General features: G+C 43.9%; 3 protein-coding genes across 6 annotated transcripts; 1 reads left to right on the top strand and 2 right to left on the bottom strand.

The window, feature by feature from the left end:
- Positions 1–386: 386 nt before the first annotated feature.
- LOC310801952 (retinol dehydrogenase 13-like) lies at positions 387–5,143 on the bottom strand. 2 transcript variants are annotated; one of them, XM_083666170.1, is made up of 7 exons: positions 5,048–5,143; positions 2,597–2,737; positions 2,309–2,500; positions 2,026–2,187; positions 1,561–1,677; positions 1,159–1,363; positions 387–946 (listed from the first exon to the last, which is right to left on the bottom strand). In XM_083666170.1, the coding sequence occupies exons 2-7, from the start codon at positions 2,706–2,708 to the stop codon at positions 850–852; spliced, it is 885 nt and encodes a 294-aa protein (XP_083522296.1). In that variant the 5' UTR covers positions 2,709–2,737; positions 5,048–5,143; the 3' UTR covers positions 387–849. The 2 variants fall into 2 exon arrangements, with proteins under 2 accessions (XP_083522296.1, XP_083522295.1); XM_083666169.1 differs by lacking the exon at positions 5,048–5,143 and adding an exon at positions 3,181–3,386.
- Positions 5,144–5,309: 166 nt separating this feature from the next.
- Positions 5,310–13,987, top strand: idh2 (isocitrate dehydrogenase (NADP(+)) 2). The gene is made up of 11 exons (XM_083666273.1): positions 5,310–5,506; positions 9,866–9,957; positions 10,668–10,833; positions 11,034–11,194; positions 11,310–11,453; positions 11,965–12,101; positions 12,231–12,382; positions 12,544–12,656; positions 12,959–13,056; positions 13,225–13,317; positions 13,572–13,987. The coding sequence occupies exons 1-11, from the start codon at positions 5,392–5,394 to the stop codon at positions 13,654–13,656; spliced, it is 1,356 nt and encodes a 451-aa protein (XP_083522399.1). The 5' UTR covers positions 5,310–5,391; the 3' UTR covers positions 13,657–13,987.
- Positions 13,988–14,117: 130 nt separating this feature from the next.
- On the bottom strand, positions 14,118–21,487 carry znf710a (zinc finger protein 710a; the record flags this gene model as incomplete). Of its 3 annotated transcripts, none has more annotated exons than XM_083666270.1 (5): positions 14,118–15,888; positions 16,323–16,497; positions 16,599–16,790; positions 17,759–19,255; positions 21,443–21,487. In XM_083666270.1, the coding sequence occupies 5 exons, from the start codon at positions 21,485–21,487 to the stop codon at positions 15,722–15,724; spliced, it is 2,076 nt and encodes a 691-aa protein (XP_083522396.1). In that variant the 3' UTR covers positions 14,118–15,721. The 3 variants fall into 3 exon arrangements, with proteins under 3 accessions (XP_083522396.1, XP_083522397.1, XP_083522398.1); XM_083666271.1 differs by having other exon boundaries at positions 14,118–15,885; XM_083666272.1 differs by having other exon boundaries at positions 16,620–16,790.
- Positions 21,488–23,152: the final 1,665 nt, after the last annotated feature.

The raw sequence follows: 23,152 nt of genomic DNA, 5'->3' as shown, positions 1-23,152 counted from the left end.
TAGCCAACAAGCCCTCTGGTTGTGCATATGTGGTTAGTCCAACCAGCAGATTGTGAAGAATTTGTGAGAAAATGTGATGTTCTTTTGTATCTATAGTAGCTCAAGTATGACATGAAGTTTGACTGTTTGTAGCAGACTTGTACACAGTGCCTTCACAACAAAGAAACTGAAGAAGGGGGCGGATCAAAATGATCAGTGGATTTTAAATTGTTCATAATCCATAATTATGGAACCAAAAGGTGTTGTGTTTCAATGCCGTTGGTTTCAAGCCCAATATGATAAAGGCTCAGAATATCCACAAGTCATGGATGAACGATATGCCTTAAGAAATTAATGAAACAAAAGGCAACTTAAACAGCACTTTATTCAAATTGCCCAAGAAAAAAAAAAGAGATCAACTTCTCCAAATGTTATAATCTTTAGTAGATAAAATACATGTATTTTCATACATCAGTTATTATAGTTCTATGGCAGATCAACATAACTTCTTTTACACTACAAACATGAAGATAGACATTGGTGATCCTTGTTCCTCTAGAATTGCATTTACACGTATGGCAATTGAAGTTAAAGTTCACACTGCTTCCATGTAACTTAAATGTGAGACATTCCTTCTGTTGAAAAGGCTCACACCATTTGATGCATAGTATTTTTGTATGTAGTTTGCTGTATATTCTAAATAAATGTCTCTTAACACATTTGTCAGTTAATACTTTCTTAGGGTTTTGATGCACCTTATTAACAGATTTCACTATAGCTAGTGTTTTGGTTGATGATATGTCAACTTCAATATACAGTAGATCCTCATCAGAAAGGCTATGCCAGTCCTGGTGGTGCCCAGATCCTTCATCACGCCAGACCAACCATGGAGGTACTCAAGTCCCACAGCTTCTTGGCAGCTACATCATCCAGGCCAGCAGGGGCCACAGGTTTGGGGGCACAGTCACTGCAATCAGGACACAATTCACAACTCTTGACTTCAGTTTATATACCCCATCATTCCCTAGTAAGTAGTTATCAATGTGTACAATAAAGGTATTCAGTACATCCTCCTGTTGCCCTTACCTGTAAACATTCAATTAAACACTCACAGTGAGTTTATCAATGGGGTTATGAAAGAATCTAAAAGGCACCAATGAAAGCTCTCTGGTCTCTGACCTGTAGTAGAGTCCACTGACATCCTTCAGGCTTTCCTCCACAGCACAGTGGATGGAGGTCTGAGCTCCCTCACGGGGAGACTTGATCAGCAGCTTGAGAGGTTGGCATAGGACTCTCTTCCACAGGGGCATGGTGGGCCAGAAGTGGCGGGCAAGCTCGGTCCGGATGATTCCAGGGTGGAGGCTATATGTTGTTACTCCAGTACCTACACCGAGACGCACACAAACACACAGGGAGACAAATGCATCACACTCATTTTCAATGAGGTAGGTCTGCCAGATTGGAGAAACGAGCAACATCACAAACATCTTAGCCTTTGTATGACTCAGTAGAAAAACACTTTGTTAGATAGTGTTAGAAATACACTGCTGATTGCATACTGGTGAGGCAGATTTGAATTACCTTGTAATCGTTTAGCCAGTTCTCTGGTGAAGAGCACATTTGCCAGCTTACTTTGCCGGTAGCTTTTACAGGGACTGTAATCTTTATCTAAGTTTATGTCATCAAAATAGATTTCACCTGTTGAAAATAAGAGCTAAATTAATAGTTATCATGGTTACAGTCGCATTCAATTGGAAATAAAGGCAGAATTCTGCAATATAGAATCCTGTGGAAATAAAGGCAGAATTCTGTAATATTATATAAAAATAAACTCCTTACATGTAGGCAACAGCTTGTGAACTCAGGTTTAAAGAGACTGCTATCCAAACTTAACTTACAATCATCACTGTTACTAAGAAGATAATATATTATATATATTTCTACAATTTAAAATCATAGACTGTGGGATTACTTATACAGTATATTCGATACAGTATATCCTGAGCATCTTTTCTTACATGGTAAATGAGAGTGACAAAATGCTACCTTTTTCATGAGCCAAACTGGAGACATTGACAATACGACTTGGCACTGAATTCTTCAGGAGATCCAAGAGGCAATTTGTCAGCAAGAAGTGCCCCAAGTGGTTCACACCAAACTGCATCTCAAAGCCATCTGTAGTCTGCCATTTTGGACAGCGCATAACACCTACCAACAGAAATATTAAATATGGACCTTGTCTGCTGATCAACTATGTAAATCCCAGTGAACCCTTGATGCATTGTCTATCAGTTGTCAAACACCATCTTGTAGTGGAGTGCCACTTCACCTGCATTATTAATAAGGATATCAAGTCTGTCTTCACTCTCCAGGATGTCTTTGGCTAGTTGTCGCACCGACTGTAGTGATGCCAAGTCCAGCTTCTTGACAGTCACATTCCTGTTACCGCTCCTGTTTCTAATGTCCTCTGCAGCTTTATTAGCTCTGGTCATGTCTCTACAGGCCAGAATGACCCTCGCCCCTGTGGTCAAACACAGAACAGACCAACACAGTAAGCTAATGTCTAAACTCAATGTCTAACTGATATACACTGAGCAAACGCAGACGTGTTGCTCACCCCGGCCAGCCAAGTCAACTGCGGTCTCCTTTCCAATCCCAGTGTTAGCGCCAGTGATCAGGACAGTCTTCCCATCCAGCCGGGCTTTGCTTCGGCACACCCCTCCTGCCATCCATTTACGCACAGCCAAGAGCCCCAATCCTGTTAGGAAATTCATGCACATGACATGATTTTTGTATTCTGATTATAATTGCTGCAGGCCAGTACCCTAAAGTAGCCAATACAATTAGTATTGCTATAATGGTCTAGTTGTAGCTCCATAGCCTGTTTTAGGGTTAGGAAAACATTTAGTGGTCTGGGGTATCAGTCATTTCTGATTTATTCATAATTTTAAACAAATGGAAAACAAAGAAAATCTTTCTTCCAAGTCCAAATGGCATTAGTTTGTGCTTAATTTCCTGAAAAAACAACTTCAAACCAGTTTCTTTCTAAAAATGTTTGGTATTCTAAATTAATTTCACCTACATTATTCAGAAATCGATTTAATACAATGATACAGACTGCACTACTGCTTTCCTAATGTTGATGTTAAATTTGTTATCGTAAATGAACTCTTGTTTTTATTTTGATAAATAAAACATTACCTGTCACGGTGACAAGGGCGATTACTGACGGATGTCCAACAAAATTCCTCAGTGCTCTGCCGTAGTTCGACATGGTATCGGTTCTACTACTATCTCACTGATTGACTACTATTTCAATTACCTCTTCTCTCCAATAAAGTCATCATGCACAATCTCGGAGTACAAACCACAATCATCACACCGATACGATAAGATATGATAAACTTCTTCGCGTAGGCTGTGATTAAGGAGTTTATCAACGTGACGTACGTGAATTCATGAAGCAGTAGGGCTGCTAGAAGAAATCTCATTGGTTCAGACGAATTGTATAACATGTTTGGACGAATCACAATGTGGATTGCCTACATTTTCCTCTAAATGTAGAATAACTTGATAGAGAGCAATTATACATATTTTACTTTCTCAATTGACTGTATACCAACCGGATTTGTTCAGCACTGGGACACTTTTTGATTAGCCCATGTCCAGATCATGGTACCGACCAAGCGTCGTTGGAACCATGGTTGGAACGCACCGTTATGCTTCAAACACGTAAGCAGTCGTTTATTTAATATTTACACCAAAATGCCTGGACCTTATAATTAAATATTCAGTTAGGTATGGTATACATGCATGCCAACCAACTTTTTTAGTTGTGTAATCTAGTGTATATATCCAGCAGAGGTCGCTCTATGTCCACTCATACAACCCAAGTGCATTTAGATTTTATTCCAGCATGTGGGGCTAATGGAACACAGAAGAAAATTAGTTGCCTTTTCGAACCCACACCTATGTTGGAAACGTGACAAAACCACATTGAGGAGATGACACCATTCTGCGATTAAACATAGTCTATTGGTAGACCAAAACAAGAATAATTTGTATTAGTCATTAAAATGTTTTTACCCTTCTCTGGCCTCTTTTAAATCCACATGGAGAAACCCATCTCACAACAGGATGCCTTAAACTCTATGACAATAGTTTATCTCACTGTTTCAGATAAGTGATGTGTCTTGCTTCATTATCTGGTTTGCCTTACCACTATGGGCCACTATGGCTATAGTGTGCAGAGAGGGGGCTTGACAAACAAGGTAGCTTAAATATAGTGTTATGACCTGACCTCTCCTTACCCAGGGACTTTTGGGTGACATTTGAACCTAGACTATGCTTACCACCATTACACTATATTCCATACTGTCTGTGAGAATCTGTTTACATTCCTAATGTAAAACTAATGTTCCTGTTTACAATCTAAATGAGACTAATGACTTGTGCTCACACAAGCCATAGGTCATAGCAATTCTCTCTTCAGTTACTGACCTTTGAACCTATATACAATCTTGATGAAAGTGAAAATTCTTAAATGGACATTCTTGTTTAATCTTGTTCAGCCATACAGACCAAAACTTGAGTTGCACTCTCATCTCAGGGGTAAAAACATGAAATCTATCCTTCTAATGAAAATGTTAACTCAGGGAGACATTGTGTTTTGAGGGTCAAATGAGCAACACTATGCCATGAATGTCAATGATCAACATTTTTGGCTGTGGCATTTGTTTTGACTTTTGTTTAGAGCATGTGTATAGGCTAAAACACACTTTTTGATTAAAAAGTCCTCTCTCAGTCCATTTGTCCTATTTGCCCTCACTCCAGAAATGTATGAGGACTTGGGAGGTGACCTGCCTGGTCTGAGCTGAGGGATTTTAAATGCTGGCTCACCTCCAAGCTTGACTCACATGACTGTGCGCACTTCCCATTCTTTCTCCCAGTATGGTAACCCTCCCTAGCTAAAATTAGAGCCCTTCACAGTCTCTGTTTACAACAGTGAGGAAAATGGAATGTGAGAGGATTGTTTCGGCAGTTTAACCCACCCATCCATACACCTCACCTGAGCATGATTCTGATATTAACCCACTGAACCCAGCACATCATAATATCCATAGTAGGGTATCGTCTCACTGCTGAGACGAGGTCCCAGGTCTACTATATTCAATATAATAACGAAACAGAAAGTTCACTGACCTTTCAGTCTAGACTAGAGACAGTGCCCATAATCTGACTGCTGATTGGGACGGTGAATTAGTTGTCCCTCCTCCATCGGTTTTTGACTCTGACGTAGCATTGAGCGTGTAGTGCCGGGGAGGTGCCGTGTATATTGCGGTTCGCGCCACGGATTCTGCCCTTCTTTGCTCGGACTTTCTCGAATATCAACTGAAGTGATTTGGGCAAAACATGGCTGGATACTTGAAGGTCCTCAGCTCCCTCTCCAAGGCTGCTGCCACTGTCTCCAAAAACCCTGCAGTGCTCGCGCCAGCTGCAACCTGCCAGAGTTTGCAACAGAGGAACTGTGAGTTTTCTGTTGATATAGCTCAGCTTTTTGGATCTTTAGCTAAAGCTACCGCTAGCTCGATTCATTTGGTTTATCCAGAAAGTTCAATCATAATGTAGCTAACGTTTGATCACAGAGTCTCTGTAAGTAATCATTTTTAACGAAGCATTAAAAGTAGCACTAGCTCGAACCGTTACTTGTACTTTGTCAGACAGCAGCTATAGATTGCACCGGCCAATTTTAGATTTGTCCCTTTTTGATAGGTGGGGTACTAAGCCAAGCCAACTAGCTATATTAGCAAGACAAAGTCAGTAAAGTTATTGCATGAATACACATTCTCACATTTGGCAGCGCTCAAAATGGTATTCAACACAGCAAGCTGTTTGCCACACTGGCTTCTGCCTGACCTAGAATTCAGCAGGCTAGCAAGGGAGAGGGTCGAGCTGAGCAATCTTGTCTTTGTCTCCATAGCTCCCACAAAAACAAACAAATCTTCTTCTTCCTCAACTGTTCAAAAAGTCAGATGTGAAAAAACAGACTTCTCAATAAATCGGATCATTAACCTAGCATTGGATCCGTTAAAAGTCACGATATGTTGCTGACAAATTAGAATATTTAGTTAATACTGAGGATTGTATCTCCATTTGCCACGCAAAGAGATCTTGACTGCTATTGAATGGAATTGATGGGCATGTAGGAAATCATGTGCTGTCCATGTCAATCATGGTTCTTCGAAGTTACTGAAAAATGCATTTACTTGATCAGCATAAAAGGAAGAATATGCATTACGTGTATAACGTTTAGACAGTTGTCGGCATATGCACTTCCAGTGTTTAGCACTCGTTTCTAGCTAACTTGAAAACTTTCCACAAGGTCAGCTGAAAGAGACGAGCCTTTGCAACTGAGAGCAATGGCTGCCAGAAGTGTTAAATGCCCCAGACAAAGTCATTTTCTGTAATTAACCGAAATATGTTTCAACTTATGGTTACATTTTGGAAAGTCTTATGTATTTGACACGAACTGTATTAAGATAATATTTTTGGTCGACACCGATGGGCTAAAGATTTAATACAACAACAAACCACCCAGCACTCAAAAGCAAATGGAGCTTGGGTAACCCATCCCCCTCTATTCTTTGACTCAGTAACACTGAAATAAAAGGTCAATTGAAGGACAGTCTTCCCTCTAGAAACACATCAGCTGTCGCTGATTTATGATCCTGTTGTCACGAGTTGGAAGTCACCTAGCTGCCTCTAGTGTGTTTGATAACCCTACGAGGTTATGTGAGTATTGACTAAATGAAGGCGCTCTAGATAGATTAAAGGCTTTGCCTCTGTTAAAACAACCCACTATACACCCAGTCAGGCTTTAGGCCTATACCCAGTTGTAGGTTTAATGACACATGTACAAAGATCACAGACGCCACTTCTATTTTTAACTTCAGAGTCCACTTTTTCATACTCAAGGAAAAGTTTTTAGTGACAGTGTCTTGGCATTACCAAATTATTTCTTGCCTGAGCACCTCTGTTATGACCCTGGCCATGCAAGAATAACATTAATTTTTCATAGTATTCCATATGTAGGCCTTCTGGGATTCTATTTACAAGTCCATAAAGTTATTGGTGAAGTGTCAGGTTTATCTACTTTTCTCTGCATCTTTGCCAGGAGCTTTTATTGCTTAGCCTAATTAGAGCTATGAACTTCCCTCATGACATAGGCCTACCTGATCTTTGGAATGTTTGGCTGTGAAATTTCTAATACAGGCATGAATGGGGATGCTATCTGTTTCCAGCATAATTTGTCTTGTCAACTGTCTTATTTCCCCTCACTAAATGCCGCTTCTCAAGATGTCAGGTGAGAAATGCAGTGACTAATCTTTGTCTGGTATAACAAGTCTCTTTAAAGTGGATTAATGTATGAAATACAGAAAAGGCGTAGCCGTGTTATGCTTTGTAACCTGCTGAAACCCAGAGAGAAATATTCAGTTCTTCAGTATTCAGTGTAGTAGAGCCGCTACAGGCCTACTTAAACAAACTACTTAGGCCTAAACACTGAAGGTGAAATGTTGACCAGCATAATATGTGTAGCCCAGGGCTGTTCAACTTTCACCTTCAAGAGCAAAGCACATGCAGATATTTTGGCCGGGATGTCCTTGACAACTCAAACTCAGGTACATGTCATATGGGTATGAAAGCTCTGAGATACGATCTCATTGAGGTGATTGTTTGCTCTGTTAACATTTGAGTTCATTTGATATGAGTGTGAGTCCTTATTCATTCATTTATTTATTTTGAAATCTACCACCCCATATGTTATGACATTTGGTATATTGTTGTGATTAAAAGTAAAGTAAGTAAAACCTTTGGAACCTTTATTCAGTAGCCTTTGGTTATAATTTGAATCTTCTCTAGGCAGAGTTTTAATGTTTCATTTAAAAGTAACCTTCAAATAAAATGAGGACTTCATTAGTAGTTATTCAAACTTTGTGCCAAATCACCAATAGGCCTAGCTTTTTCTTTTCTTTTTCTGAACAGCCACCTTGGTGGTCACCTTCAAATTGAACTCTGTTTTCTGTGCAATGCAGACTGAACACAAGGAATGCATATGGTCTGGTTAATATACCTACAGTAGAGCTGCAACTCTGACGTGCTTTTCAGGCCAACTGTAAATGCATGTCAGTTCATAAATGCACATGCATGCACCTCAATGACGGCAAAAATCCAGTTTGTTGTAAGAAACGGCTCAGAATGAAGGTTATGTAATAAGCCCCCCATCCCCCACCACACACACTCTGTCTACGTCCCCTCTGATTGGCGCATGTCCAGTTTGTGCAGCTTTTTCATGAAAATCTAACCCATGATGCATTGCGAGGGATACACAGCTGGGTCAAGCTAGAATGACAGACGGGAGGGAACCTGTCAGAGTCTGTCTTCAACCCAGTGTCAGAGCAGGCATGCTTGGCACACCTGGCCATATACATCATACTCAACTCTCCTTATCTCTGATACAATTGTTTTCTGCTGCTGTTTTACAAAAGTGCTAACAGTGATTGCTCTTGAAGCAAAGTCAAACATGGATATCTCTGGAGTTTTATAACCTGAATTGCTGCTTTATCTTAAACTGCTTACAGTCATATTCACTGTGTGTGGCTACTGTTCAACGGGACCCTGTTTTTTAACAAAAGGGCTCAAAACTTGCCTTGACGTGAAGAATTTAGGGTTGCACATTATTTTATGGTATAGAAATGACCAGGTTATTAATTAGTAATTAAGCTACATGGTTAAATGTAATTACACAATAATAACCTATGAATTGTTTTTCTTTGGGATTCATTTCGACAAGCACCCCTCTTATTGACAGAAACATCTATTGAGCGATATATACACACACACCACTTGCAAAGGGGGTCCATTTGTGTCTTACAGAGAGTTCATGTTTTAACAGGTGCTGTCAGTTCTCCACAGCCCCTGTTAAAGGTCGAAGGTTAACGTCTTATATGCGTCCCACACTGGTAGGTTATGTCATAAAGCCTACAAATCTATGTTGCATAGGACCATGTGACAACCTTCCATAACTCCACTTGATACCACCATTTTGTTTAGCCCTTTAAGAAAAACTATTCTTGGATGTCCTGGGTAGCAGTGGGAGAGCTGACTTACTTGGCAGGAACATCAGAAAGTCACTTGATTCCCTGCCCCCCCAGCTAAAATAGTCCTGCCTGGGCCTGCCTTCTCCATAGGACCTCAGAAGGCAGAGCAGTGTGGGAGCAAATGCTGTATATATCGGTAGATAATTGGGACTATAGTCTAAATCTAGAGTGATCTGAAGGGAAAATGCATTGTAGCTGAATAACAAGAGACATTGAAAACAAACGCCTTGCCATCCGTTTAAGACAGCCAGATCTGTGTCACCCATGGAGATACAAATATGAAACAGTGCACTGAAGACTTTAGAGCGGCATCTACTGTATGTGTAAGATATGACTTTGATGATCAAACGACTCCTCCTATTAATGAAGTTTTTACCCCTCTGGAACAGCATGAGCCTGTTCAGGGAACATTTTCTAATACTTTTTAAATTCATTTATTAAGATGCACTACTTTATAGAGTCTCATATCAAAGAAAATACTCCAGATGTGTCTGTACAGAAATGAATAAAAATGATCACAAAAATCTATATGTGCCACTGCCTCCATGTTATATAAAGAACATAATTATGATGATGATTATTCAGCAGTTTTTGTACTAGAATAGGCCAGCATGTGTCCCAAGGGCAAGGCAAGGCCTCTGATTACCTTCACTATTGTGTGGCTCAGCTTTTGATTCAAAGGCAGTTTGCATTTGTCTAACGTTTATTTATTTATTTATTTGGGACAGATGGGGACAAGCGCATCAAGGTGGCCCAGCCGGTGGTGGAGATGGACGGAGATGAGATGACCAGGATCATCTGGGAGTTCATCAAGGAGAAGGTGCTGATCTGGGGGCCAATGTGGGAGGGGGGATCACACAGTGGTGTCTGTCCGTCTGCCTCAGGGGAGGACAGGCCTGTACTATCTGACTAGCCTATTTTTACAGCACTGACTGACACGTAGATTGAGCGACCGAGAGAGAGGGAGAGGGAGAGAGTGTGTATGTGTCTGACTGTGGGGAGATTATCTCTGTATGATGTGGGGGAGGGGTTTTTGTGAGGTTTCACTCACTCACTGGCTGATAGCCTCCAGAGAGAGCAGATGGTGCGTTGGCTCAGGCTGAAAACATTTTTTCTGACAATGAACGCCATTTTAATTGTGTATTTTGATAAACAATATGTTATCATGCCATGCATAAATGATATTATTACCAACAGAGCAATTGATACAGTTGTCATTCATGAATTGATTCAAGTTTGTATAGATTGTTCTTATCAACAGCACCGATCTTAACTATTTGAGGCCTAATTTTGCTTAGATTGCAGAGGTCATTGGTTAAAGAACACCCAAATACCAGTCTTCATTTTATCACTGTTGTAAACTGTGCCTGGAATCCTCTTGTCCCCAGAATACATTGTACCCAAGGTTAACAGTTGTTGTCTGTCAGGCTACCTAGAGCTGGACATATTGTCCTTGACAGGACAACAATGTACATTTACAATATAACAAATGAGCTCTGGTTCCTCCCTTGTTGTGCTCTGGTGCTTTAGCTCATCCTGTCTAACGTGGACGTGGATCTGAAATACTATGACCTGGGTCTTCCATACCGTGACCAGACTGATGACCAGGTCACCATCGACTCTGCCCTCGCCACCCTGAAGTACAACGTCGCTGTTAAATGTGCCACCATCACTCCTGATGAACAGAGAGTTGAAGGTATTTGAATGGCGGGTTGAAATGTTGAAGCCAGTGTTTCATAGTTTTGTTGGGATGTTTGCATTCCAAATGCCCTTTCAAAGATCACTTGGCTTAGACCATAATGCAAATTGCACTATAAGTTAGATCCATGTTTTGTGACGTATGGTTCAGAGTTTGAATTGGGCCATTTATTTTGAGAACTTGTGGTTTGCCATCAGAGTTTAGCCTGAAGAAGATGTGGAAGAGCCCCAATGGAACCATCAGGAACATCCTGGGCGGCACAGTCTTCCGTGAGCCAATCATCTGCAAGAACATTCCAAGGCTTGTTCCCGGTTGGACAGAGGCCATCACTATTGGCAGACATGCCTTCGGTGATCAGGTCAGTTCACCGTGAACACTAAAGATATTTTGGATAATTAAATTGTATGTTGACAGAGTAGTTCTCTCTGCTCCTCTGTCAACAGTGTGATTATAACTGATCTATTGCTTTACAGTACAGAGCAACAGATTTTGTTGTGGACAAACCAGGCAAATTCATGATGACCTTCATCCCATCTGATGGTAGCAAAGGCCAGGAGTGGGTGGTCTATGACTTCCCTGCAGGAGGCTGTGGGATGGGCATGTACAACACAGATGATGTGAGCCAACCAGCTTGTTATATTACTGTTATTTCAGCCAACTTGCTTCAATATTGTTGCATGAAAAATATCCCATGATAACCAACCATGCATTCTCACAGTTCAAAGACAATGTTATGGCCTTAGAAATCCAGTAACAGTTTATCTTGCTGCAGTGCTTTTTTTTTTTTTTCTGAACCTCTTTAGATTCTTTTTCAAAGACATTCTTTAGCTCCAGGTTTTCCCTTTCATGAAGTTCTAGCAGAAACTTTAGCTGCATTGCATAGAGTGAGTCCCCCTCCTGTGAATCAGCTTTACTGCCGTTTGTTTACCACCATCAAGAGTCTGTTTGATTATACAACATCAGAGGTCACCATGCATGGACTTTCAACTTGTCCAGGGGAAATAGAAGTGTGAAGTAGTCATAGAATTGAGGCCGATTCAGGGCATATGCCAGAAGGTTGTTAACCCCTCTACTGCTCATATGACTTTCACCAGCGATGACTTATGCAATCTCTCCTTTCCACCACAGTCTATTACAGGCTTTGCCCACAGCTGCTTCCAGTACGCCATTGGGAAGAAGTGGCCTCTCTACTTGAGCACCAAGAACACCATTCTCAAAGCCTACGACGGCCGATTCAAGGACATCTTCGAGGACGTCTTTCAGAAGTTAGTTTTCTTTTTCCCTATCTTTTAAGCCTCAATAAGTTCAGGGAGTGAAAGGTTATTGTGTGTTGTTGTTGGGTCCCCCACGAGTATTTTATGCACCCCCATTACTATGTTCTTTTGTGTCCATAGGAACTACAAGCCAGAGTTTGACAAGCTGAAGATCTGGTATGAACACAGGCTCATTGATGACATGGTTGCCCAGGTGCTGAAATCCACTGGAGCTTTCGTGTGGGCCTGCAAGAACTACGATGGCGACGTTCAGTCTGACATCCTGGCTCAAGGTGAGGGATTTGGAAATTGATGTCTCAGCTTCATTTGAAATGATATCATTGGAAATAATCACATTCACCAGCTTTCCAAATCGCAGTGCAGGAGGGGTTGGCTTAAAGGTGTCCTGTTACAACGTTGGCTATGGGTGACCTGACATATGGGCTGTCCACAGGCTTCGGCTCTCTGGGACTGATGACATCAGTGCTGGTGTGCCCGGATGGCAAGACCATTGAGGCGGAGGCCGCCCACGGCACAGTGACTAGGCACTACCGCGAGCACCAGAAGGTTTGGCTCATTCTGTACTACTCACATGCTAACTCCATAGCCACTTCTCATATTGCAGAGTATTAATATGTGTCAAATTACAAAGTCTCTTGGTTGGCGGTGTCTGACTGTTAGATGTGTGCATAAACAGTGCCATCTTGTGGTCAAAATGATCACATGGCCAAAATGACTTCAAAGGCTATAATATAATGGTACCCCCAACATAGAGACAGAGTTCCTTACCTCAAATGCTTTTACATTATCTGTCAAATACATGTTTATCAATTAGATAACTGTAACATAACGTCTGTCTGCACCATTAGGGAAGGCCAACCAGCACTAACCCCATTGCCAGTATCTTCGCCTGGACCAGAGGGCTCGAGCATCGGGGTAAACTTGATGGGAACGCTGACCTGATCAAGTAAGAAACTAATGCAGTTTAATATTACCAAAATACTGTTCTGTGTGTATATACCATAAATGGATAGATTTGATGTCATAGAATAACCCACAGTAACTGAGTTATGTCACTATCCTTATTATTATTATTTTTTAGCTAATTGCTTAATATTGTCTTGTTGACCTGCAGGTTCTCCCAGACTCTAGAGAGGGTGTGTGTTGAGACCGTTGAGAGTGGTGTTATGACTAAGGACCTCGCTGGCTGCATTCATGGCCTTCCCAAGTGAGCTCATTACTATTACATCTTATGTCTTAATCGGATTGACATGATAAAATAAAGCATGGAGCAACTAGTCATTTTTGGTAGAGCTGTTATATCGTAGTGATTTAGATTTCCTTCTTATCACGTGTGCGTGTTATTTATAAGTACAGTATCTCTGGCTTCCCTATGTGGGAGTATCCAGAGCCTTGTTTCAGGCCCCTGACTGTAAGGCCAAAGTAACTTGTGGTCTGACCTGCCTTGTCCTGTCATTGCAGCTGTAAACTAGATGAGCACTATGTCAACACCACAGACTTCCTGGACGCCATCAAGAACAACTTGGACAAAGCCGTCGGCAAGTGAAGGACTTCAAGAGTACAGCTAGCCTGGAAATGACAATGTCGTCATTCTGTTTTTGTACCTCATTTTTAACTTAAAAGGTCAAGAAAGCCACATGCATTTCATCTGAAGGAAGAAGCAGAATTATGTGTAGGGAATTGTGTAGTGTGCCATTAGGGTGTTTTCTTTTGTTCCATTGATTGACTCCGTCATTCTTCTACCCTCAAATCACCAAGGTACTATTTTTGTAATGTGAAGTACTGTATTCAGATACTGTATTATACCTTGGAAGACTCTTGAGGGCCATTCTACGAATACTTGACATTGGCTAATAAATCGTTCATGTTTGATCCTCCGTTTGTATTCTGCATCCGTCTTAATATCAGAACATGAAAGGCACATACTGATTTTTAAAGGTAAATAAATTTATTATTTTACAGTATTGTCTGGTACACAACATTTTACATACAGCTCTATCCACAGCATATCCACACTAATGTGTAACAATACAGAAAGCCATTCAAGTCACAGATCATGTTTTCCTCCCCTTTGTTTGAATGAAAACTGACGCTGGAGGATTCGCAAAATGTAGCATTTTGTATATTGAAAGCACTATATCAACACTGTGTATGTATACCTTGTTTGCAGGTTATATGTCTGTAAAGCTAAGCACAGGGGAAACAGAATATATTGTGAATTTCCCAAATCATTTTCTGCAAGGTCCATGGCCCTGTCACATGTTGGGAGGTTGTCGTTCATCACTTCAGACCAGTGTGCAGCTTGATGGATAGTACGCTCTCGCAGACACACTGGGGCACTTAATATTTCTGTCCAAAGTTTTGGGACAATTCCTGTTGAGATTCATCCGTGAAAACCACAGCTGCAATGAGTATGCAGGGTTTGCATTGCCTTTGAAAAATGTTGCAGTCTGTCCCAGAAAGACTTGGGTGGGGCATAAATTGTTAAGTTTCCTGAACAAGTAGCTGCACCAGAGTTTGAGTCTGTTCTCTATGATAATCTTTTGGGAAAATTTACTGAGGTGAAAACTACCCTCAAAATGTAATGACATGAACTCTGCTATTGGGCCACAGACTAGGCAAAGAGTACCACTGGACTGCTGTTGACCTCAGCTGCAGGATTTGGAGAAGTGGCACAGAACTGGTCAGATTCTTTGGTACATGGGGAGGCTACATCAGAAGGACAATTGTCATTGTTTTTTTGAGCGCTCTCAAAGCGGGCTACAATTACAATTTTAAACAGGGTATCAATTGCAAAGTGCCTGTCAACATAGGAACTTCAAATCAGTCTGGTCACATCATTGGGGTCACATACAGTGGCCTGCAGAGACATACAGCGATTATAGAAGAGGCCAACCTAGGAGGGCTCTAGCACTGAAGGAATGGTCCATTCTGCACACTCAGATACAAGAGAAAATGAAATTCAAATCCTATATTATCTAAATAGGATTAGAGACCTATAACTGTATAGCTCAAACTAGTCACAGTATAAATGTGAAACAGAGAAGTAAAAAAGGATGGTTGGCTAACTGAACATCATGAGAACTGCTAGAACTGTGTCAACTTTAGTAAGTGACATGGACAGAGAGACCTCTTGACCTCATCTTAAATGCATTACTGATTACCCACACAGACTTGCTTGAGAGAGCTGAGGATTGTCTGAATGAGTAAGTGCATTTCACTAGCTTGTTTCCCCACAAAATGTGCTTAAATAGTCAGGCTCTAAGGATGTTTGTATCATATGTGTATGTATGACCCCCTTTTTCAGTGAATCCCATATTTTTCAATCACAGCATTTTTTCAGTAAATTCACAATATTTCCTCAGTAAAAATAAATGAGGGCAGGTGAGCAATCTACATTCCCAAATTACCGTTCTCTTACTCTAAATGAATATCCAGAGCAAGAGAACCGAGATTCCAGTGCATACGAATGTGCCGATCCCACCAGTTTAATTCATGCCCTTACACAGAGTAAAAGCCCATCCCAGTGCCTTTAGCAGCGAGCGGCGCTACCCCTTTTATTAGTTTACACTTATTTATACTCGATTTGGGGTCTCTCTTTTTAAAATGATTCATGCAGTGTTATATCGCCCTGCACCCTTCCCATAGCTGCTATAATACTCCATCTCTGACAGTTTAGCGATGTCTGGTGTGTTGTTACTGGCCAGGTTCTCTTGTTCGTTGAATTCAAAGCTCTCTTCCTCGTAGTCTTCGTGACCCTCTATGTCAGGGGAGGCTTCTGAGGAAGGAAACACAGAGGCACAAACATGAGCCCACCCTGTCCTCAGACACACAGCTCCTCCCACAGACACACAGTCTCATTGAGGACATTGGAGTGCTCCTCCTCCACTGCCTCCCTATCACTCTACACTGATAGAGACAGGCATGTCTAATCCAGGCACTTCTATATTTACAAAACACTGCGTGAGGGAGCGGCACAGAAGCACCAAAATACTTTTGCAACAGATTAGCATACATGCTGAGTCGAAGTGCATTAGAGACAGACTGAATGACAATAATAAAACAATGTGATCTACTGGGCTGTCGAGTAGTGTATCTGAGAAATTAAAATGGTGTCAGGAAATGAACATTTCATTATTGCCTTTCTGAATTCATGACCAAATCATAGGAGAAACTGACAGATGATGAATTGTGGGGCAAATGTATAGTCACCTTGTCCTCCTGGTGAGGCATCCAGGATGCCGTGTTTGACCTTCATGTGTCGGCTCAGATTGCCCTTCAGGTTGAACTTGCTAGAGCAGTAAGGACACTTGAAGGGCTTGCTGCCAGCATGGAGGTGCATGTGGCCCAAGAGGTTGTACATTCTGTTGAAAGACTTCCCACATACCTACAAGACAAGATGAAGACAGTCAATACCCCAGTTCTGTAAGACTTCAGCCTGGGTTTGAGTTCAACTGTCACAGAGGTCACCCTACTGTATCCCCTCACCTTGCATTTGAAAGGCTTTACCGGCAGGTGGACGATCATGTGCGTTTTGAGGGTCTGTTTCTGGACGAAGGTCTTGAAGCACACGTGACACTGGAAGGGTCTCACACTGGCATGGATCAGCATGTGCCTCTTTAGGTTGGCAGACAAGGTGAACTCTCGGGCACACACGTCACATTTGAATTCTTTCATACCCTGGGAAAACAAAAGTGCGTTGACATTGTTATCTATTGGCCAGGAACAGTGTTATCAGTATCACCCTATAAAGAAATCACACAAAACCCCACAGAATAGACAAGAGGTCAGAGAAGGTGAGTGTGAAAGCCTTGCATACTGGGGCTGCGCCGCAATCCAACTCAAACACATTAGCGCCACCAAGTGTTGGCTCTCTAAACCTGTGGTACTCTCCCAGTATGGAGAAGTCAAGGGCATGTTGAGCATTGAGAAACTCTTTAAAAACAATTTGATGCTTGAATACCAGTACATTTGGATTAAAACTAAATTCAATACTCAACATTCAACATATGTTGAGGAGGTGAAACACGACACAGTGGCACAACACAACCAGCCAACGTTTGTGTATCTGCTCTGTTAATGTGACACTTGAATTACTATGACTGCGGCTGTGGGACAGGGATGAATCACAGGTAGTGATCAGACATAAAGAGAAGTATCTGTAGGTATGACACACACCTCACAGCACAAAGCACATACAGGGGGAGGGTGAGTCGAGAGGGAGTGAATCGAGGACTTTGAAGGCTATGTTTACACAGCAACTGGTTTTGGGAAATTGTAAAGCGGCCTGGTGCTTTCAGTCTCGTGTTTGATGAAGGCCTACTTCAGAATTTTCTCTAAAGTCACAACAAGAGTCTATGAGATAGCTGTGTTCAGTGAGCACCATAACTTTCTCTTACGGTTTATCTTACGGTTTATTACATGGATCCAGAGATTTCGGATTCATTAGAAACAGAGGCTTTGTTGACCTGGTCGTACTGCTATGACCCCTGGTGACCGTGACCGTGAGCGGACATGCCTGTAAAACCCCCTGGCCTACTCTTGAGATGGGCTTTCAACAAAAGCGGCGGGGAGGTAGAACACAATGGGCACATGGTAAGCCAGTGAGGTTTCAGTACCTTAAGTGCGAGGGCCTGCGGTGTCAGTACCTTGTGAGTGAGGGCATGCTGCTTGAGGTGGTGGATCTGGACAAACTCCATGCCGCACTCGGGGCAGACGTAGGGCCGCACGTTCTGGTGCTTCATGAGGTGGTTCTGCAGCTGGCTGCGGTAGGCGAAGGACTTGTTGCACTCGGTGCACTGGTAGGTGGTGGGGCCCTGGTGGCTGGTCTGGTGGCGTTTCAGGTAGGCGTGGGTGGGGAACTCCATGCCGCACTGGGAGCACACGTGACAGTGGCCGTTCTCGTGCTTGGCCTCGTGAGACCTCATCTCGCTGGGGTAGGCGAAGCCCCGGCCGCAGAAGCGGCAGCTGTAGGGCTTGACGTCCGAGTGCTGCAGCATGTGTCTCTTCAGGTGGCTGGTCTGGGTGAAGGCCTTCTTGCAGACGGTGCATTTGTGCGGCCGGGTGCCCTGGTGGGTGAGCAGGTGGGTCTGGAGGTGGCTGGGCTGCTTGAAGAGCTTGCCGCAGTGCAGGCACTCGTGTGGCTTAATGCCGTTGTGGCCCAGGATGTGGGTGACCAGGTTGTACTTGGAGGTGTAGGACTTTTCACACATACGACACTTCCAGCGCTTCAGACCCTCTCCCACGTCGACACAGTAGGACTCGTCTATCTGCACGTTGATGTCCAGCCGGTCGATCTGCATGCGCCTGGCTATTTGGCTCTCAGCGTCTGGCCACATCATGGCCTGGCCACTCTCCTCATAGGCCATATCCTCCCCTGACTCATAGGCCACCTCGCTGGACTCAAAATAGCGGTTCATTATGGGACTCTCTGCCCCTGCTCCGGCCTTGAGGTTCAGCGGTCCCTCTTCCTCAGCCAGGTTCTCTTCCTGCCCCTGTCCTCCTGCTCCTCCTCCTTCTCTGACCCCTGGCCTTTCCTCTGACCCCTGGTCTGGCCTTGTGTCTGTCTGCTGACTGGACGTCTCCCTCACACACACAGGACAGCTACTGCAGGCCTGCTCCTCCTTGAGGGGCCCTCTGTGAGCGGCTGCTGGGTCCTCTGGTTTGCCTGGGCTGCGGCTGTTGAGCATGTGGATGCAGGGTGGCGGGGTGCTGGACTCGACCCGTTCCCCTTTGACCTGAGTCTGTGCGCTGTGGACCCTGTGTGGAGGCTCCCCTGGCTCTCCCTCACTCCTGTCCCTCCTGGTCCTCCCACGAGGCCCCGGCCGTCTCCTCTGACTACAGTGGGGTTGGCCCTCGGGCTCCCCCGCCGGCTCGGCCAGGTAGTCCCCGTTGGCCCCGATCAGCTGGTCAGCGTACTCATACTCCATGGCCTCGGGCGGGGGAGGGGGGCCCTCCCTGGGCTCCCCCATGTAGAAGCCGTTGGGGGCAATGGTTGCTCCAAAGATCTCATTCTGGGAGATGAGGCCCAGCACGGCAGCCTGGGCCAGAGACAGAACCACTACAGGGTCTGTCTGCGTGCCCGCGTCCACCTGGCCGTCCATCACCTTAGGGTAACACCGCACCAGACGGCCACTCTCCTCCTCCTGGCAGAGAACAAACAAAGGTTTAGGACAGTCCCACCACAGTTATGCAAAAATCTCAATATTCAACATATTGAGAATACTGTAACACGTACCGGTGCTACACAACACATAATGCTGAGACAATGTTAAAGTACGAGAACTGACCAAGAGATCTCTCTTGGTGATATGGATTTCTTAGAAATCAATGGTAGGCTTGTGATTAGAATAATGATTAAAGACATGCCTTAAGATCTCTAAAGTAGACTGACACATCTGTTTGTTATGCAATTCCCCTCCTCTATAACTCTAATGTTACTAGAGTGTGTTCCAGGGTTGGCCAACCAAAGCCGCACTCTGACAACGCCTTGCTTCTTTGCTCTGAATTCACTGGAGAACATTAGATTGAGGAGATAAGGCAGATCTGTGCAAGCGGCCCCGCTTCCTTCCTTGACAGGCTTTAAAATAATATGGAACACAAAAAGGGATGCAGGTCCAACCAGGAAGTGGACTTCCGTGGACTGTCCACAGCACTTCCTGTGGGTTCCAGAGCGGCTCTGGCTAAATCGTGCTCGGCCCACCGCCGGGGCTATCAGTCCCATTCATGAGGAGAAAGCCGTCTCAGCGCTACACACACAGACGCCAAACACACACTCCACTCTCGCCACACACTTCACCTAGCCTGCCACACGGGGGTTCCTTAACAAGGTGATATACCCTGGCAGCCAGACTCATATCCATAACAGACATATGACTGAGCTGAGAACTCACTCTGTATTCAAGACTTATGCATGAGGCTAACGGTATGATATAAACCAATACAGCATCAAAGACTCAAATGCTCACGTTTGCATTCATTTGGTACTATTCAGCTTCAGCTCAGTGATAAATGAGGGGTCAATAGTGGACACCAATGCTTTCAGGTCTGTCCCTCCTACGAACCTGGCTGACGGAGAAATGCATGAGGAATCCAAGACCCCAGTCTCTTTCTATTTCTATATCACATGAGCTGCTACCTTTCATAATAAAATACTGAGGAATGAGACAGGGAGAGGATGGAGAGAGAGTGACTGGAAAAGGGAGGGAGAGATTGAGGAGAGAAAGAGGGAGGGGTGGGAGTGTGTGTGTGTGTGTGTTTGTGCAAGTGTGTGTGTGTGTGTGTGTGTGTGTCTGTCTGTGTGTGCGCGCATATGTGTGTGTATGTGTCTACTATGTGTGTATGTGTGTGTGTGTGTGTGGGGGGGGGGGGGATAGACCTGGATGCCCTGATAACCACGTCATTTATAATTACTGCTTTTAAAGTAGTCAGACAGAGACAGACTGTGTGTGTGTTTGTGAGAAAGAAACACTGAGAGAGTGAGTGTGTGTATGTGTGTGTGGGTGTGTGTGTGTGTGTGTGTGTGTGTGTGTGTGTGTGTGTGTGTGAGAGAGAGAGAGAGAGAGAGAGAATGTGTGTCTGTGTGTATGTGAGTCAGTGTGTGTGTGTGTGTGAGTGTGTGTGTGTGTGTGTGTGTGTGTGTGTGTGAGTGGGAAAGAGAGGGAGGGAGAGAGAGAAGGAGAAAGAGAGAGATGTGGGCGGGGGAGGAGTGGAGGGAGGGAGGTAGGGAGAGAGAAATGAGATGGAGGGGCTGAAAGATAAAGAAAGAGAGGGGAGGGGAGGGGGAGGGAGGGAGGGGAAGGGAGAGATTGAGTGAGCATGTGAGAGAGAAGGGGAGAGAGAGAAAGGAAAAGGAGAGGGAGGGGTGTGGGGGGGAGTGAAAGAGACAGAGAAAGACAGTGAGTGAGAGAGAGAGAAAGAGAGAAAGGAGGGGAGGTAGAGGGGGAACAGAAAAACACGACAAAATGAAAGGCAGACCAAATGAAAGAGAAAAAGACAAATGACAGGGAGACAGAAATGCAAGATAGTAATTGCAAGAGTCCACAGTTTTACATTTGAAGTTGTATGTGAAAGAAGGTCTAGGACAAAACCCAAAACAATTAGAAGAAAATAGCAAAGAGGTGTGACAGAGAGAGGGAGAAGGAGAGAACAGTTAGTAGTCTACTCTTATCTGTAAAAGATGTTCTTGCTGCAGTACTCTATGAAGGGGAAAAGTAATCTCCTTTCCATTACAAAGAGAAACAGAGTGTAACCACCTTTAAAACAACATACAACAAGCCTACCTTCTGAAACAACAGTAGTAAATACAGTCTCAGTTTAGGTTAAGAACTCACCACATTGTTCCTGGTGTGATGTTTGAGGTGTTTCAGGGACCTCATCCTTCAGGAGAAATGAGTGGAGTAAAAAAATCCAGCTCCTATTTATATCTGTGAGAGAGTGGGGCGGTCCCACGGCTCATCCTCCTCCTACTGTTGCTGTTATCAGAACTGACTATGCCCCCCCCCCAACCTCCCCCCCCCCACCCCCCCCTCCCCCACCCCCACTCCACACACACACACACACACACACACACACACCCCATTTCTTTCTCTTTCTCTCCCTCCCTCCCTCCCTCCCTTCCTCCATCCCTCCCTCCCATCTCACTTCTCTTTCTCTCTCTACCCTCTCCTCTCTCTCTCTCTCTCTCTCTCTTACACACACAGACACACAGATACACAGACACACACACGCACACACACACACACACACACACACACACACACACACACACACACACACACACACACACACACACACATTTTAACTCTCTTTCTCACCACACACAATTCAGCATGACCCTTCAACACACATTTCTCTTTCAAGCACACAGAAACACAAGCACTATCTTTGCTTTATCACACTCATACTTTGCATTTCCTTTTCCAAGCATGTACTCAAACACAAACAATTATAAAATCTAATCGGCAGTTCCTCACTACACACACACACCACGCGCAAACACGCATGCATGCGCGCGTATACACACACACACACACACACACACACAAACACACACACACACAAACACACAAACACACACATACACACCAGGCGCAAGCAGGCAGGCATGCACACACACACACACACACACACACACACACACACACACACATACACACACACACACACACACACACACACACACACACACACACACACACACACACACAAGCATGATCAGTGGCAAACTGTCAGACAGATAGTGTCTGAGATATGCTACAATTTTACTTTCAGAGAACATGTAGTTTGTTTGGCATTATTTCTTAATTTAAATTAATTAAGCAGCGAGACAGTCTGAAGTGTACTGTCTGAGACCCAGTACAAAAAAATAGTGACAAAAGAAAGAGAAGGAGAAAGAAAGGAGAGAAAAGCAGTTAGGAAAGAGAGGGAGGGAGTGAGACAGACGAGGGGGAGAGAGAGAATAAGGAAGAAAGAGGGAGAGGGAGGGGGAGTGAAGCAGGGAGGAGGGAGGAAGGGTGGGGGTGGTGGTGGTGGTGGGGGGGGGAGAGAGAGACAGAAAGAAAAAGAGAGAGAGGAAAGAGAGATGGGGGAGGGGGAGGGAAGAAGAGAATGCAGCAAAAAGAAGGAAGAGGGGAAAGGAGAGACTGGGGGAGGGAGAGCAAAAGCATAAGAAAGGATGTGGTAAAAGAAAGAGAAAGAAAGAAAGAATGAAAGAAAGAGAGAGAAAGAGATAGGAGGGAGGGGGAGTGCTTGAGAGGGGGTGGGGATGGGAAGGGAGATAGAGAGAGAGGGAGGGCTGAAAGAAATTGCAGTGAAAGAGGGAGAGGGGGGAGGGAGGGCTAGAGGAAAGAAGGAGAGAGAAAAAGAGAGAAGAAAAAGGGGGATGGTGGAGTGTGAAAATAAAAAGAAGAGTCCATCAGCAAGAGAGAGAGAGGGGGAGTGCAGAATGAAGGAGAGAGAGGGGAGTGAGAGCAAGGAGAATGGAGAGAGAGAGAGAGAGAGAGAGAGGAAAGGAGATAGAGGGAGGGAGGGTGGGAGGGAGG

Source organism: Argentina silus (genome assembly GCF_951799395.1).
Source record: "Argentina silus genome assembly, chromosome: 3".
NCBI classification, from domain to species: Eukaryota; Metazoa; Chordata; class Actinopteri; order Argentiniformes; family Argentinidae; genus Argentina; species Argentina silus.
The sequence above is the reverse complement of the archived record's forward strand: the minus strand, read 5'-3'. Positions and strand labels throughout refer to the sequence as shown.

Excerpts from the sequence above, each read along its gene's own strand:
- LOC310801952 (XM_083666169.1), bottom strand. The coding sequence starts at position 3,253 with ATGTCGAACTACGGCAGAGCACTGAGGAATTTTGTTGGACATCCGTCA. Across the intron at positions 1,364-1,560 it reads ACTGGCTAAACGATTACAAG|GTACTGGAGTAACAACATAT; the intron begins GTAATTCAAATC and ends GTCTCGGTGTAG. Across the intron at positions 947-1,158 it reads GTCAGTGGACTCTACTACAG|TGACTGTGCCCCCAAACCTG; the intron begins GTCAGAGACCAG and ends TCCTGATTGCAG.
- idh2 (XM_083666273.1), top strand. The coding sequence starts at position 5,392 with ATGGCTGGATACTTGAAGGTCCTCAGCTCCCTCTCCAAGGCTGCTGCC. Across the intron at positions 11,195-11,309 it reads GACATGCCTTCGGTGATCAG|TACAGAGCAACAGATTTTGT; the intron begins GTCAGTTCACCG and ends ATTGCTTTACAG. Across the intron at positions 13,318-13,571 it reads TGCATTCATGGCCTTCCCAA|CTGTAAACTAGATGAGCACT; the intron begins GTGAGCTCATTA and ends CTGTCATTGCAG.